At 54.2% G+C, this 16,345-nt stretch overlaps 5 protein-coding genes across 5 annotated transcripts; all 5 read left to right on the top strand.

Moving 5' to 3' along the window:
- Positions 1–2,472: 2,472 nt before the first annotated feature.
- M409DRAFT_21966 (uncharacterized protein) lies at positions 2,473–3,821 on the top strand (the record flags this gene model as incomplete). Its single annotated transcript, XM_033806118.1, has 4 exons — positions 2,473–2,983; positions 3,035–3,330; positions 3,388–3,550; positions 3,607–3,821. 4 exons carry the CDS (start codon positions 2,473–2,475, stop codon positions 3,819–3,821), a joined length of 1,185 nt encoding a protein of 394 aa, XP_033668708.1.
- A 326-nt stretch (positions 3,822–4,147) lies between these two features.
- On the top strand, positions 4,148–4,600 carry M409DRAFT_53781 (uncharacterized protein; the record flags this gene model as incomplete). Its single annotated transcript, XM_033812466.1, has 3 exons — positions 4,148–4,306; positions 4,361–4,392; positions 4,444–4,600. 3 exons carry the CDS (start codon positions 4,148–4,150, stop codon positions 4,598–4,600), a joined length of 348 nt encoding a protein of 115 aa, XP_033668707.1.
- A 4,149-nt stretch (positions 4,601–8,749) lies between these two features.
- Positions 8,750–10,174, top strand: M409DRAFT_21964 (uncharacterized protein; the record flags this gene model as incomplete). The annotated part of the gene is made up of 1 exon (XM_033806117.1): positions 8,750–10,174. One exon carries the CDS (start codon positions 8,750–8,752, stop codon positions 10,172–10,174), a length of 1,425 nt encoding a protein of 474 aa, XP_033668706.1.
- Positions 10,175–11,857: 1,683 nt separating this feature from the next.
- Positions 11,858–13,458, top strand: M409DRAFT_21963 (uncharacterized protein; the record flags this gene model as incomplete). The annotated part of the gene is made up of 2 exons (XM_033806116.1): positions 11,858–12,858; positions 12,906–13,458. The coding sequence occupies 2 exons, from the start codon at positions 11,858–11,860 to the stop codon at positions 13,456–13,458; spliced, it is 1,554 nt and encodes a 517-aa protein (XP_033668705.1).
- Positions 13,459–14,032: 574 nt separating this feature from the next.
- Positions 14,033–16,070, top strand: M409DRAFT_21962 (uncharacterized protein; the record flags this gene model as incomplete). Its single annotated transcript, XM_033806115.1, has 6 exons — positions 14,033–14,114; positions 14,197–14,283; positions 14,381–14,535; positions 14,636–14,774; positions 14,836–15,470; positions 15,573–16,070. 6 exons carry the CDS (start codon positions 14,033–14,035, stop codon positions 16,068–16,070), a joined length of 1,596 nt encoding a protein of 531 aa, XP_033668704.1.
- Between the last annotated feature and the right edge of the window lie 275 nt (positions 16,071–16,345).

Genomic DNA, 16,345 nt, shown 5'->3' with positions numbered 1-16,345 from the left:
TTTGAAGTCGAGCCTCTGGCTTTTCGTGAAAATTCACTTGCAAAGCGCTGCCAAGCTGACTAGTCCCAATGTGGCAATAAGTTCCGGGCTAGTCAACGGCGATTCCAACGTCTTCTGCTGAGAAGATATCGAACAGATTACATATATGGAGATCATGAGAATAACAAGTGAATGTGATAATGCGTCCCCTCCTTTGAATAGTAGACAGCAAGCGGAGACTCAACGCACGCCGACGAGAAAATGAGTTCGGTCGAGGCTGATGGAGGAGACGGTAGAGTGACGGTCTGAACCACATCATCTCCACGAAATGGAGTCTGACCGCGCCGTCGCGAGGCTCATCCAGTCGCGAGTCTGCCGTCCTCAAACGGAGAGACATGCTACAGACACGAGGCACTTTCCCTTTCAGCTCTCGCAAGTGCGAAGTCGTTGCAGGCGAAGAATGAGCGACAGGCCAGCATTGGTATGGAGGCAGATGATAGCATATAGCCATGGAGACCAAGCTCCGCCAGCCACTCACTGACTCTACCAATCTTCTTCGATCACGTTTACTATCAACGACGATGATGACAACGACGTCGAAGACCCCTGCGACAAGTCACCGCAGCATGAGGCTGACGATGAGTCCCACGGCGAGCCAGACGACTGAGAGAACCTCCCAGAGGCACTCACGATCCAGACCGGTACCGACGGCCCCGATACAGTTGTTCAAGAGGCCCGCCTCAAGTTCCTCAAGGAGTTCATTGCCTTGGATTCGTATGCTTCGTCGGATTTGACGTGCCTTGTCTACCATCTCAATATCACCATGGACGATTGGGCGAAGACGAAGAAGTATTTCCAACAAGTTTCGACTTTCGCTGCCACAATGTACCAAGAGCATTGGCAGACCTGTTTGTTCTAAGCTGACTTCACCCTAGGAAGGGACCTCAACAAGCACCTCCGCACCGCAACCCACACCCGCAAGGAGCAGTTTCGTCGTGCGTTCGACGCTGCTGTTGGCAAGGATGCGAGCCTCACGTATGCCGACTTCAAGAGATATTGGAAGGGCTTGGAACAGGATCACTCGGTTGCTCTCGAGTAGCCTCTAAGATCCATCTCAACGGCACCAACATCTGTGCACTTGCTTTGCATACGGGATAAGGTTTTGGGATCTTGTTGGGATTTATCGGGCTGTTGAAGAGATTGGAGAGATTCAGACGCATCACCGGCATACTTATAAGACAGTAGAGCCGACGTCGTGCTCACCGTCAAGACTGGGCTTTAGTTCTTCAACGTGGCTTCACAGATCTTACGATGATCGTTCTACCTTGGTTCTCCCTAACTTTGAACCTTCACATATACTTTGGTTCGATGGAAGAATATGCAGAAATGATGCCTGGTGGCATCGCAGTGGTTCAATAGTGGATCTTGCCATGGCTTACTGCTTACTGCTTTCTGGAACCTGAGTGACTTGCTATTGCCACTTCTGATCGCGAGCAAAACTACCCCGTCTAAAGTGTTGTCATTTGATCTGTATTGCTGCGACGTAGGTGCTGGAAGCGCCAGCTCTTCAACATTCATTGACTGCTCAATGGGACGGAAGTATAAAGATGGGCATGTTTGAACGAGTATTGAAAATATAAAAACAACTGACTTGATAAGAGTTAGAGCAATTTCATGGCTAAATCACTTCCTTTAGAGCTGAGTCGATTCAAAAGGATGTGAATTACCTCTCGATGTGCAGCCAGGGGAGAGCTACTCCATCTACCACCCATGAGGCGATGGCAACGTACAGCAGTTTATCCACCGAAGCTTGGCGCTTCCCGCCAGAATATCCAATCTGCCTGTCCACTTTTGTTACCTGCCCAGACCTCCTGTCCTCTTCCAGATCTTTCCCTGGCCGTTGCTTAGACGACGGCTTGGAAAGTTGAATATAATGTCCACTTCCTCGTATACGCTGATCATAGGTCTATCAAAAGCTATGGGCCACAGCCCGATCAAATGTTAGATATCAGGCTTTCGGTTGAGTTGTGCTTGTACTATTTGTGCTGCATTTGATGATAGTCCATGTGACGAGCGATGCGATCAGTCGAGTCGATAATCCGGTCGATCCAGTCAATCACGTTGGTGAGAGATGTATAACATAGGTCCTGAAAGTCTCTCTCTATAACTGAAAAGGTGCACGAGTTACTAAGAGGGGTTGGTGAACATAAAGCGTATTCGGTGTTCCATAATTTTGTCGACATCAGGTGAAGTCGGCTCATGGGGTCAAACGCCAACCCCGCCCCCGCCCCCTCGCCCGGTTTTGTGGAGTCAGATTCGCGAGGCGCCTGGAAGTCACGAATACCACCTTCCATGCCCAGCATTTTCAACAATGTCATGATTCACAGACTTGGTACGCGTCTGCCTTCGCTTACTCAGATTGCCCTTGGATTCCGCAGATCTCTGCTCGTACGCTACGCCACGCGATCGTGTACAGTAGTACGGCCACTGTCTATGTCCGCGCACCGGCAATATGAACTGATCGAGGGACCGACCCTGCTCGAGGAAGAGAGCGTTCGTGGCTACAGGGCAGACGATTACTATCCTGTTCACATTGGGCAGATCTTTCAAGGACAATATCGAGTGGTAGGCAAACTTGGATATGGCTCCGCTTCGACAGTGTGGCTATGCCGGGACCTGGAAGTGGACGAACGCTATGTCGCACTGAAGGTGTACATCAACAACTCAAAGGAACACCGAGAACTTTCGATATGTCAGCATATTAATGCTATATCATCTGAGCACCCTGGCCGAGAGCATGTTAGGAAGCTGCTCGATACGTTCGAAATCGAAGGACCACATGGCAAACACATATGCCTAGTTTTTGAGCCGCTCGGCAACAGCCTTGGTCAACTCAGTCTTCTGGCCGACGGAGCTCTTGAAGCCCACATCATCAGGCAGACAATGCGTCCGATATTGAACGCGCTGCAATTCTTGCATACGGAAGCTCGCGTCATTCACACAGGTTAGCGAAGAGGCACCATCAATTTGAGACAATAGCGCTGATGGTCCAAAGACCTGCAGCCAAACAACATCCTTCTAGGCATCCACGACAACTCCATCCTGACCAGATTTGAGGAGGAGGAACTTCGAGAGCCGAGTCCTCGAAAGGAGCTAGAAGATCGCACAATTTATCTCTCGCGACCAATGCCTCTGGCGAAGGGATGGCCATCCTTGAGTGACTTCAGCGAGGCCAGATTCGGTGGGCCTGAGCACACAGATCTTGTCATGCCGGACGTGTATAGGGCACCAGAGGTTATTTTAGGCATGCCTTGGAGTTATCCGATCGACGTTTGGGCTTTTGCCATTGTGGTAAGTCCGAAGCCATTTGAATGCTACGCCGGAGTCAATTGACACAATGGTGGCCAGATCTGGGACCTTTTCGAGCCACAGCGGCTGTTTTCAGCGCGAGACGAAAATGGCCGCTATTCAGAAGCGCATCATCTCGCCCAAATGGTCTCCATCCTGGGTCAGCCACCTCTAGACTTCCTAGAAAGGTCAAGCAAGTGCGATCAATACTGGGATCAAAATGGTACCGCAATGTTTGCCCGCGATGTTCAGTCTCAATACTAAAGGATAAAATAACAGGCAACTGGATTGGAGACGTTGCCATACCTGACAGGTCCATCGCCACGGCTGAGAAGCGACTGGCAGCTGACGACAAAGCTGACTTTTTGGACTTCATGCGAAAAATGTTGCAATGGAGGCCCGAAGACAGAGGCAACTGGGACGATGTCTTCTTCTCGGAGTGGCTGGTAGCAGATCTGATCGAATCTGGACAGATTGTTCGGGACGATGAGTGAGATGCTTGGTCGCGAAAGGATCATGTTGCCCGCCGTCTGCACGTCAATCCCAAGGAGGACGCATCAGATGTCTCGGCTTCTACTTTCGATACTTGAGAGCGAATTAGTTACCGACTATTGCGGCACGTATCAACCGCTTCGAAGAGGCGCTTACACACTGGCTGTCACCGGCATTCAGCAACATCAATCCACAACAGAGTCAGGCCGGCGCTTACAACGGCTGCATATGTATACAGGAACGCTGCACATATTCTGCTCTATCAGTTGTCTCCTCTGTATCTTTCTGCGTCGAGTGCCGGGTTTGACGCCCATCTTCCTCGAGCTTCATGAGTTCTTCCACCTCCCGTGCGTTCAATTCTTCTGGTAAGGCTGCTTTGAAATGGGTCGGGGCTACGAAAAACGATGTCCTCCAGAAGAACCCCGGCAGCAAGGGACAGAAAGTCCTCGCCGGCATCGAAAACGTTGAATCACAGGCTGAGAAGAAAGTGAGACTCCCTCAAACTCGCGTTGCCTTAAGCCTCTAGCTGACAATGATCCAGTACGGCAGCAAGGCTTCCTACATCCAGATCCAGTATCAAAAATGCAGTATTTCAATTTCAATGTGGTGCTGATACTGCAACAGGGGCAGCAAGTTGCATAAATCGTCGAAAGACCCCAATGAGAAGCTAGACGTCGTTACTGTTTCGATCCATACTGAGAAGGGGACTCGTTTGGAGTCTGACCATGTTCGAGAGGACGGCACAAGTACCCAAAAGACGACTCGAAGTGGTGGCAAGTAATTTTCAAGGGGAGTGGCCAGTCGCGGGATCAGTCTTGATAGACCTGTGGAACCTAAGCTGGCGCCCTCCACCTGCACAGGTTTTGCTGAGCCACGCCTCACGATTCAAGAGCAATTCAAAGGGTGCTTGTACAGGATGGCGAAGTCGATTGTAGGAAAATACAGGCGGAGAGTAGCATTTGCACTTTGATCCTCACTTCCCCGTGAGCATTCAAGCACGGACGTTGTATGCCCAGAATGGAAGTTGTGTTCCCTTTCGGTCCAACGTGACTTTAGCATTCGTTCGGTCCAGGACGACACAGTGTTTGTAACCCAAATCCAAGCAGGCCAGTTCGCAAAACCCGTGTTGTGTCTCGAATTCATGTTGATTGCCTTGTACACCCTCGACTTCAACCTCCACCACGCTCTCTTCCAAAGGCCTTCCCACTATCCGCAGCCAAACAACTCCCATCCGGCATCTAAACTTGCTCTCAAACCTCGTCAAGATAAATGAGCAGATCACTAGCACCTCTGGGACCGACTTATACCCTCAAAAGACCCTCCTACTGTCAAACCATCCCGGTCCAGCGACCGGCCGCGCACAAGTTGAGAGGGTGTGACGACAGTATCATATATGCGTAACGAGAAGAACGTTGCAGATTGAGCATCGATGCTAGGACAATGTGCTCTCTCATCGCTTCCACAGATCATCGATTACGAAACGAAAGACTTCGTTACAGATTGACATAAATTGAAAGGGTTGCCCATGGTACAATGTCAATCGCAACTCCAGCCCACGAAAAGAAGTTCAGCTGGAGCAACGAATGTGATTAGGACCCAGGCTCCTTGCCTGTGATCTCGAGTTTGACGTCGAAGAAATGAACGTTACGTGGGAAGAGTCCAATTCGAGACAGTATTCTTGCCCCATCATGTCCTCTCGCTGCCATCTCGACTCACCCCCTTGGGTGCCGACATCAACGTTCAAGCTGAAGCCTGAGGTCGTACCGAGTTCGTACTCTTCCAGGCAACGAAGTTCAATGTCCTGTATCAGCACGATGTGAATTGACTATCGTATTGAGTCTTGTCCATCATTCTAGCCACAGGCATCGCACATGTTAATGAAGAACAAGGTCATGTTGATTCGCACTCTTCTAGGCAACGATACTGCCGTATCTGGATCGATACGAGATGGCTGATTTGTAGCGTTGAACGCCGTTCCTTTTATGGTCGCTTCGTAGGCGCTACTATTCGTGTCCATATGATTGGTGATATGCGAATCTCCATCATGTTACCTCTGATCTCAATCTTTAGAGTCTTTGGAACCAGAAATTCCACGGCCCCACAGAATCCAGATGCTGTGATGAACCGGTGGATGCCTCTCAGTCCCTGCAGTCGTATGTCAACGGACCGGCAGTCTATAACCGGTTGTGACAACCCTTCTGCGTATTCGCCTTTGAGCCTTGATGAGCGGCACAATACGAAGTCCACCGGTACGGTCAAAGGTACAATAGTATCCGTAGGCTACGGTCCGGTTGATCCGGCTTATCGACAACACGAGGCGGCGGCAACGAGATGTCTCACCTCGGATAGAGAGACCGGACTCCCCAACGACACGCACGAAGTGGCAAGCCAAGAGACATGGTAGGAATGAGAGCTCGAGAGCCACGGGGAGACGTACACCACGCAGCCATCCCACGCAACGACTCTTTTTCAGCTGCTCATGGCGTCCAATCGGACAGCCACTTCGCCTTTTGATGGTGGTCTCCGGTATATTCGTTCTGAAAGGATGGCTGCGGCCTGGCTATGATGTCTAGCATGTCAGCCTCATACAGATTGGTCAACGCGGGACATCGTCCATGAAGCGTCATTATTATTGTCGTCGGGTGTTGGTGCTTGCTGCAGGCAGCTGGAAATCAAGGCTAGGTTCTGCCGGAAGCTGACTCCTGCGAGTCAAACGCGGCTGGTATAGCAGTATACACGGTACGCTGCGAGTATGAGATGTGATAAACGCCGAAGGAGTTGTTGGGTGGTTGTGGTGGGTGGAGTTGTTTGACCTCGCCTCACGATTGTTCTGTGGTGCGGATGTGAGGAAAAGGGCGGGCAAGCGCAGGGCGCAGGGGAATATGCCGCCACGTGTGACAGCGCTGTCCTCCAACGTAGAAGCGCCTCGTCAAGGTGAAGATTTGCACCGGGCGACGACAACACAGAATAGCATCACCGGCATGTTGTTATCACGGATGCTGCGGTCGAAAGCATTGCTGCATGAACAGGCAAGGCGTTCGGGCGGGTACCTCAGGCAAACCAGACCAGCGCAGCTAAAATTAATAATAAACGGGACTTCTCGGAGCAACAACACGAGGCTTGTGTGGTCAGAAATTGCCAAACCGAGGCAGTCATGATGTCTGTCAGTCGGTACGTACAGGACATCCACGGCACATGAGAAGAAGGATTCGAATGTGGTGACGACTGACCAGAAGATGGGGCAAGTCAGCGTGCATGAGGATTGTTTGTCCCTTCGAGGGGCTGCCTAACGTAGCTGGGCGCCACAGTGATGCGGTGAGTGGTGGAAGGTTTGGGCCTGACGAAAGCGTGATCACGATGGAAGTCTCCGCAAACAATAATGCAGAGGAGAAGAAAGAAGGGCGCGTTGTTGGAGGTGAGCCGGCGGGTAGATGCGGTCGGCAGGTGGTGTGGACGCAGGCTCTGTTTGCAGCAGGCGATGAAGGCGGACGATGTGATGCGGAGGGAGGAGAGTTCTGTGCAGAAACTGGGTTGCTTGGCGGGCGAAAGGGAATTGTCACAGCGGAGGGTGGATGGGCCGCCGATTCGCTGAGGCGACGGCGGTGTTCTCATCGTCGCAGGGTCTTGGTGCTGGAGGCATCCGGCCGTCACATCGGCATGGCCATCATCGTCTGACACACACGCTTTCGTGTCGTTTGGTGCACGCCTCCGTTTTGCGCTGCTGGCCTGGCCCGGCTGCAGAGTCTGCGCTCCCCTTCTCCCTGCGCGCCGTGAGCTCCTGTAATACTGCCACATTCCGCCCTGCCGTCTGGTAGTAGTAGTATCAACTCGACAACAATAATCACAAAACCACAGCCCTTGCGCGCACGCGAGCGAGAGGGAGTCGCTGGTTGGGTCGCGCGAGATTCATCATTTCTGCCCCTTCGCTTTCCGGCACGCACTGTTCGGCGGTGGGTCTGCCCGCTGCCCCCTCGGCCAATCACGCGCGGGCATCGTCAGCGACCTCGTCGAAACAAACTCGAGCGCTCCGGTCGCTGCCCTGGTCGTTTTGCTGGCCGCTGCATCACTCACTCACGCACACCCTCTCCGTCTCCCTCCTCTCTCTCTTCCAACCCACTCCTCTCGGCCTCTGCACTGCACGGCAGGCACCAGTGCGTGTTCGACCACCACACCCGCGCCACTCCGGACCCGGACGCTGCGTGCCAGCAACGAGCTGCTCGTGCTCGAGTCGACAAACGGGGCTTCGACCACTCAGCCACCCGCGCTACCTCAAAGACGACCGCTGTCGTCTCGCCGCGCACCCCGTCCGCCGTCAGCACCACCAACCGCGCGCCGCGACGACGACGTCTTCATCGACTGACTGCTCTTCTCGCTGCCTCTCCCGCACGTCAACCTTCGGCCGCTGTGGTATCCTAACCATCCGACTCACCTCGACATCCGGCTTGCGACCGCACTCGGACAAAACCACACTCTCTCTGCGCCTGGGCGACCTATTCACTTAGTCTCGTCCACCTTTTGAGCCGCCAGCACCGCGCTCACATTCTTGCGACCGCGAAACACGCCACGAGCCGACCGTCACATCATTCACAGGCCTGTGACCGAAACTTCAAAGCGCGCTGCAAACGTCACACTTCACCACATCACAAACACCGCCAAACTCGAGTGTGCGCACACCTGCGAGATCCTCACAAACACGACATCGCACATCACCAACCTCATCTAGAAGCATCATCTGCATCGCACATTCATCGCATGGTCAAGAGTCAGTAGATCCTCGCACCTTGTCCAGCGGTGCTTGGTCTTTGTCGGTGCGCAGAAGACAAGAAACGGTTGGCTACCCCCAGAACATTCGCACGTGCGGTACTGATATCTTACAACAGGTCGTGTTGGTTGCACACCGTTTCTTCGGCTTCAGCTGTTCAGTGCAAACATGCCAGGCTACTACTCGCGCCCCATGGCGGGCCAACTCCCTCTCACTCCACCAGACTCGGGCTCAGGATACGGATACAGCAGTATGCATTACTCGCAAGATCCGTATGCTCAGCACCAGACGGTGAGCCAGTGCCGCCAAGACAGCGCCTACGACTACCAGCAGGGCTACATGCAACCTGCAGTCGCGCCAGCACCACCGACATACCAATACCCACAGAGCAGCTTCCAGTCTGCCAACAGTCTGCCGCCCATCTCATCCTACTACGAGCCCATCGGCGCCCCCATCCTCCCTCCGCTGCGAATCCACGACCAAGTCGCCTTCACCGACGACTACCAGCGCCGCTTGCAACAAGAACAGCAGAACGCTGCCGCACGTGAACAGCAGCGACAGGCTGCAAAGGAGGAGAAGGCCACTGGTGGCGTATCCGCCAAGCTGGACTATGAGATGGAGCGCATGACGGACTTCGTGACAGAAGCCACTCAGTCAATGTATGCCCTGCATTGTTCCCCCATCCGCGTTGCAGAGATTGACGTGACTCGAAGCTTTCAACATACGATGCAGAGCCATCCGTCGTTTCGAAAGTGGATCCACCAGGTCCTCTCCGCGACTCGACTGCCATCGGCCACGATCCTGCTGAGCTTGCACTACCTGAACGACCGACTCGCCAACTGGCCCGAGTCAGTGCCTCAAGGCGAGAACCAGATCTACCGTCTGCTCGCAGTCTCCCTCATCCTCGGCAGCAAGTTCCTCGACGACAACACCTTCATCAACCGATCGTGGTCTGATGTCACGGCGATCAAGGTCTCGGAGCTGAACATGTTGGAGATGAAGTGGCTGCACCTCATCAACTACGAGCTGCACATCGAGCCATCGACCTCGAACGGCCTGCAGGCATGGTTTGACGCGTGGAAGAAGTACGACGCAGAGTACCTCGCCAAGACTCAACCAGCCAGGCTTTCGCCACTCGACACGAATGTGCACCGTCACACGAGCACTAGCCGGGACCGCTTCTCGCCTTACCCAACGCCGTACACTGCGTCTGCGCGGTCATTCGATGGATCGCTGTCCTCCCGCTCCTCGCAGTACTCGACGCCATACGCTGCTGCCGACCCATGGGCACCCAGCCAGCGCCACGTCGACGAGTACTACAAGCAGCGTCAGGACCGCTACCCATCCGCATACGAGCTTGAGGAGGCCAGCCGTAGGGCATCAGAGGAGCGTGCTCGCCAGTCAGCGTACCAATACGCCCAGAGCGCTCATGCTTCGTACTACCAGACTCCCAGCTACGGCTCGACGTGGGACCAGAGCAACACCTGGAACGTTCACCGATACGACTGCAACTGCTCATCGTGTGCATATCAGCAGCACTACCGGCCATACCCCATGACCTCCAGCTACACCGCTCAGACTGTCATGGGTTAGGCTTCGTCTCTTTTCGACTCGACTTCAGCATCACCGGCGCGTTGATGCGCCGTATCTTGGAGCCTCACCTGCAGCGTTCTCGCCTCTTCAAAAAGTTTTCCGGACAGGACATTCGAAAGCATGCGGCGTTTTCTCCTCTTCCTTCACAGAACATCACCTTTTAGTACTCTGGACTTTTCTTCATTCACGCGTTACGATACGACCTGCGCCCTCGGCATGGCTGGCCTCTGCTTGCTGGCTCAAGGGACTCGACACGGGACGGACGTTTGCGATAGACACTACTTGTTTCTAGACATTTTCGGGAGCCCGTTCACATCAAGAGCGTCAAGCCTGGTTCGCAACGGCTCCCAGTCCTACTCGTTTTTTGGCACAGCGATGGTTTTTCACACCTGCTCTCGGCGGTTTGCTCTTCGACTCCTTTTCATGCGGCATGGGCACTGGGGAGCTGTTTTCACTACAGAGCATGGCGTTTCAAAAAGGGGATCTGGCTTCACTACTGCTAAAATGGAACGGACGGGGGACACGAGGATGGGAAATGGAAATTGAGGGTTTGCTTTTTGCCTTTTTTTGCGATTCATGCATATGAGAATTGGGGAGCTGCGTTGCCTGCAGTACCACGCTTTACCCTGGCGACACCTCGAGATAGCCCTGGTTCAGCGGGAGATGGAAAAGTCTATACTGCGAGAACAGATGGGTTTATCGGTGGCTGGAGAAAGAAAGGGAAAAGCATCTGAACAGGCAGGCAACTTTTTGGCCTAATGTGGCATTTCTGAGAGGTCGCTACTAGAGAGAAAGAAAGAGAGAAGAAAAAAAGGAAACACTTTTCCCGGTCAGCTCTTCACAACATCAGCGCGGGCGGTTGGAACGATCGTTTTTTGCTTGGACCAAGAGTCGCGGGAATACCGCTGGACTCGATTTTGCTATCAGTGTTAAAAGAAGAGGATAGGCTTGTAATGAAGTTTATGCCGCCGTGGGCAGAAGAGCCGGCCTCTGTTCTTGAACGAACAAGGCACGGGTTCGAAAAAAAGACTCGAACGATTTCCCATTTCTTTTTGAAATTTGCTGTCAACGTCCCGTGGTAAGACATGTGCTGTCGAGGTCTCAGTCGATTTGCTGTCCTCTGTCCACGAATCGGCACCCGTTGTTGCATACTTGGAGGTGGGAGGAACGTGGGATGCTGATGTGGGAGCGAGGATTGTGCTTGGAGGAGCCGAGTGTGAGTGCGCAATTTATCTCGTCAGCAGCGTATCTTGTCAGACTGGGAAAGATAGCAATCACATGCGAGAGCAGAGCTGAGGGATTCGTGTCATGTGACTTCCTCGACGTTTGTAGGAGCCGAGGATTTGCCGGCTTGTGAGCTTTGAACAAGGGAAGTCGCGCCCAGCTTCGCGTCGCCTGCCCGCTCACCCCAGCGCAAGTAGCACCGACCGACTAGGAAATCGCACAGACAGCAATCTTCCGTTCTCACACTACACCGACGACCTTTTGACGATGCCGTTCAAGAAAGGCCATCGCGGCCGGAAGAGCGCGCGCATTTCGCTGACTGTCACACGTGAGTTCAATCCCAGCAGGATATCCTGTTACATACCAGGCGCATGCAAGGAAGGATGTGAATGCTGAGTTTGATGTTTTGCTTTAGGCACACCCACGCCTCGAGTCGATCCGGACGCTTCAGACGAGGAAATGGCCGACGGCGATGCAGATGGTGATGTTGACGGGACCCGCGATGCGACGCCGCAAGAACAGGATGATGGGGATGAGGAAGCTGAAGCTGCGACGCCTGCTGCGGATGAAGATGAGGACGAGGACGATGAGGCGCCGAGGATCACGAGTATGCCGCGGCGGAGAGGGAGAGGCGGGAGGCCGAGGACGAGACCGGGGTATTCGAGGACACCTGAGCCTGGGATGGAGGATGGGAGTGAGTCTGGGACGCCGATGAAGAGGAGACGGGGAAGGCCGCCGGGTAGTGGTGTTGGGAGGGGAAGAGGTGGGTTCAGAGGGAGGAGGAAGGGACAGGTTTCTGAGGGGCCAAAGCAGGTTATGGATAAGGAGGGAAATACGTATGATGTGGTGGATGATGAGGCAGTGGTTGATGATGATCCTGAGGGCAGTGAGAAGGTCGACGAGCTTGGACAGCTGCAAGGAAGCAGAGAGTACCGCGTGCGGACCTTCACCATCATGGGCAAGGGTGAGAGGCTCTACATGCTGTCCACCGAGCCGGCGAGATGTTGCGGCTTCAGGGACAGCTACCTGTTCTTCACGAAGCACCCGAAACTCTACAAAGTCCTGGTGGGCGAGGAAGAGAAGAAAGACCTGATCGATCGCGATATCCTACCAAACAGCTACAAGGGCAGAAACATAGGAGTTGTCACCGCACGCTCAGTGTTCCGCGAGTTCGGCGCACGGATCATTGTGGGTGGCCGCAAAGTCATCGACGACTACAAAGTCGCAGAGGCGCGTGCGAACGGTGAGCCCGAGGGCGAGCTGGCGGATCCGGACGATCATGTGCCGGACAATCGAGCAGAGTATAATCGGAATCGATACGTTGCGTGGTTTGGCGCGAGTGAGGTGTATCGCTCGCAGGGGACGGTGACGGTGCCGGGTGGGAAGCAGGGTGCTGTCAGGAAGCATAGGAATAATATTACTTTGCAGAACTGGCAGTTCATGCATGCCCGGGAGGCGAGGTGAGTAATTATCTTCATGGTTGATGGACTTGGCTAACATATGACAGCCGCTTCAACTCGACTCTGACTACTGCACGACACGCGAACCAGAACGGCGTCTACGATCCCAACACGAACATGATGTTCTACCCTAAGATCATGCAACCTACACATGCGAAGTGGGAGTACATCCCACCAGGATCTGATGGTGCTGAGAAGAAGCCAACGACCAACAGCCTGCCAAACGGCCACCAACCGAACGGCACATCAGACGACACGCACAAGACAATGGACGTCGACACCTCCCAAGACCCCACAATCTTCACCAAAGTCCCCCCAGTCATCTCCCGCAACTTCACCATCATAGACACCGTCTACACCGCACCCATCTCCAACGCCGGCTACCCAGGCCCCGATGGGCACGTCGAAGACCCCACCTCCGGCCCCAACGGCCTCAGCACCGTATCCCAAGAACTCATCGACGAGCTCCCCGCCGACTGTCGAGCGGCGTTTGAGGAAGCCCGCGCGACCGAGCTCCGCTGGAAGGGACGGTGGGGCACGGAGGTCAGCAGTGGACAGCGCGGGTGTTTGAAGATTGGTTTTAATGGGTATCCTGTTTGACGTAATTAGGGCGTTAGGCGAATGAGGCGTTTGGGAGTTGGGGAGGGCATGCATTTTAGCCAGATAACAGGACTGGTTCTGAGCATGATGATAGAGCCTGCTACGGTATGAGGATGGTGGGCATTGAGTCTTGGAATGGGTCTGCTGCGTATGGGTGGGTCTGAGAGTTCATGGGATGGGGGGAAGAATCTTGGACTGACTGCGTGGCGATAGTTTCGCGCGCCGTCGCACGGAGCATGTGAGTAGAGCTCTATGAAAGAAAAGATGACCATAATTTTCCATTGTTCTCACGTCCAGTAGATGGTAGTGCTGGCTCGAACCCAACTGAGTTGCATTCAGGACAAAGGAAATGAAGCATGCGCGTGGGCATTGCACATTCCACACTGCTTGCGACCCTGGCGACGAAGCACACAACCACCTCGTCGGTTACCAGACTACCGGAATCCTTCTGCGAGCGGGTGTGTGAGATACTGAACCTCGTCGGCGTCACTCCATCTACACCTACACCACCGACGGGCCATCCAGCCAGCCAGCCTACCCAGAGGCCTGCGCTACCACGACAAGAACACGCGCCATGGCGGATCTAGAAAGCTTAAGCGCCCTTGGGTGCCCGATGCCGTTCGTTTCGGATACGCAGGTTCCTTATACTGTTGGTGGTGAGTCCATGACCAAAGACACAGAGTCATATGAGAGAGAGGGAACAGGAAGAGCTAACGTGGAGATTTTGTTCTTGTGTAGAACTCGCCGGCCGCTTCTGCGGCAACATCACCCAAGGCCTCGCGTGTTGTCTGCCGTGTCCGATTGAGGATTGGATTTATTCTGATAGTACGTACCTTGCACATCACGCCTCACCTCACCCCGTATCCAAAGAAGGAAAGGGAAAAGAAGCAGAAGAATGAAGGGAAGGGCTGATATGCAGTAGATTTCTCCCACAACCTCTCCATCGCGTACTGGTTCAACGTCCCCGCCTTGGTCCTACAAGTGTTCCTCCTCGTCACCTTTGCGGTCCTGCCGAAGGAAGTCAGTCATCGGCATCATTTGAGCGTGGGGTTGTGTGTTGTTTTGATTATGGCGGAGGTGAGTATACACACATACACATATATACATGTCCAGGGGTCGGTGTTTGGAGGGTTGGGACTTGGGATGGGTTTTGCTGACATGTGATGTGCTGGTTTAGCTTTCGTTTATCATCCCTCTAGGCACGAAACCCTCCCTCTGCTACGATGAAATCACGCCGGGGGATATGTACACGAGCATGTCCTGCGCCTGGTCCGGAGCCCTCCTCGTGACAGGCGCGATGGGTTGTGCGGTTTGGAGTACGTCTTCTTCCCTCCCTTCCCTCTGCATCCCAACACAACCAACTAACGCCCCTAAAAGTCATGCTCCGCTCCCTCTGGACCCACCTCCGCGTCTGCTGGGACGTCAAACAAACCACAACCCTCTTCCTCCTAACCCAAGCCACCGGCTGGGGCCTCCCGGGGCTCTTCCTCGCCCTCTGCATCCCCATCACGGGCGTCTCCTACCGCATCGGCGCGACCTGCGTGCCGAACCAGAAAAACGCCTTCGTGACCTGGTTCGGCTGGCTCATCGCGTTCGCGTGCATCGCGGCCCTTCTCCAATTCGTCACGACGTTTTTCTGTCTGTGGTTGTATCTTAAGGATGTGCTTTGGGGGAAAGGAGGTTCTCCGCTCGGCACGAACGATACGACGACCACGACGTCCCAACAAGACCGCACGCTCGCCTGGCGCCGCGTGCGCAAGGTCCTCTCGCTGCAATGGCGCAGCATCGTGCTCACGACCCTCGTCATCATCGAGTCCGTCTACTTCGGCGTCGTCTTCATCCACGAGACGTCCACGGCCGACCGCCTCTCGAGCAACTCCCAGGCCGACGAGATCCTCGAGTGGGCGTTTTGTCTCGTGCGGAATGAGGGGCGGAAGGATCGGTGTTTGAATATCACCAAGGTGCTCGGGTTGAGCGAGGAGTCGATTTTGGCGAGTTTCTTTTTGGCGGCGGTATGTTCACAACCCTCAACCCCCATCCCATCCACAACCCTCCACCCCTTTCCCCTCCAACCCCCTTCCCTCTCAAACCCATACTGATAGACGTTGGTCCAGCTCATCGGCCTCCTAACCTTCACCCTCATGCTCCGCCGCTCTATGCTGCAAGGCTGGTCGACCCTCCTCTTCCACCCACGCCAACGCCGCCCCTCCATCGGCGAGCAAGACTTCATCATCCTGTCCCCGAAACGCAGATCTTTCGGGAGACAGCTCGAGTCCGAAAAATCACCACCACAACACCAACACCAACAACAACCACACCAACCATACTTTTCTGCTCATCCTTCTCACTCAAATCTTGACAGTAGAGCGACTCCCTTCCGTCGTGACGGGCCTTTACTTCATTCGCCTGTGAGTCCTATTACGCCGACGGGGGTTTTGCCGGATGATGTGGCGACGCCCGTGGGGGAGCAGCAGAGGACGTTGAGTGTGCCGCAGGCGGGGGAGGTGGATCGGAGGCATGAGACGACGAATTGGTTTGATGATGAGGAGGATGAGGAGGATGGACGAAGGAGAGGGGATAGGAGCGTAAGTAAGCTGGATGATTTCGCTTGAAGGGGTTATGCGTTTTTGGATGAAGGGACTGCTGGGTTGTTGGATTTCTTGTCGAACGGTATGAGCCCTTGAGTGTTAAGACATCAGATCGATCTACGAGAAAGACGAGAAAAGCAAGTCACTCAGCAGCACACCAAGACTATTCGCATTCTCATTCATCTCCTGATAACCCAGCGCTACCCGAACGCATGTAAACATCCCTGCGCTGCGCTGCGCTGCGCTACCAAAATGCCCTTTGATCGACTATCATCCTATCCTCATTCTCTGCCTTGCCC

The sequence above is a fragment of the Zasmidium cellare genome (assembly GCF_010093935.1).
Source record: "Zasmidium cellare ATCC 36951 unplaced genomic scaffold M409scaffold_14, whole genome shotgun sequence".
Classification (NCBI taxonomy): Eukaryota; Fungi; Ascomycota; class Dothideomycetes; order Mycosphaerellales; family Mycosphaerellaceae; genus Zasmidium; species Zasmidium cellare.
The sequence above is the reverse complement of the archived record's forward strand: the minus strand, read 5'-3'. Positions and strand labels throughout refer to the sequence as shown.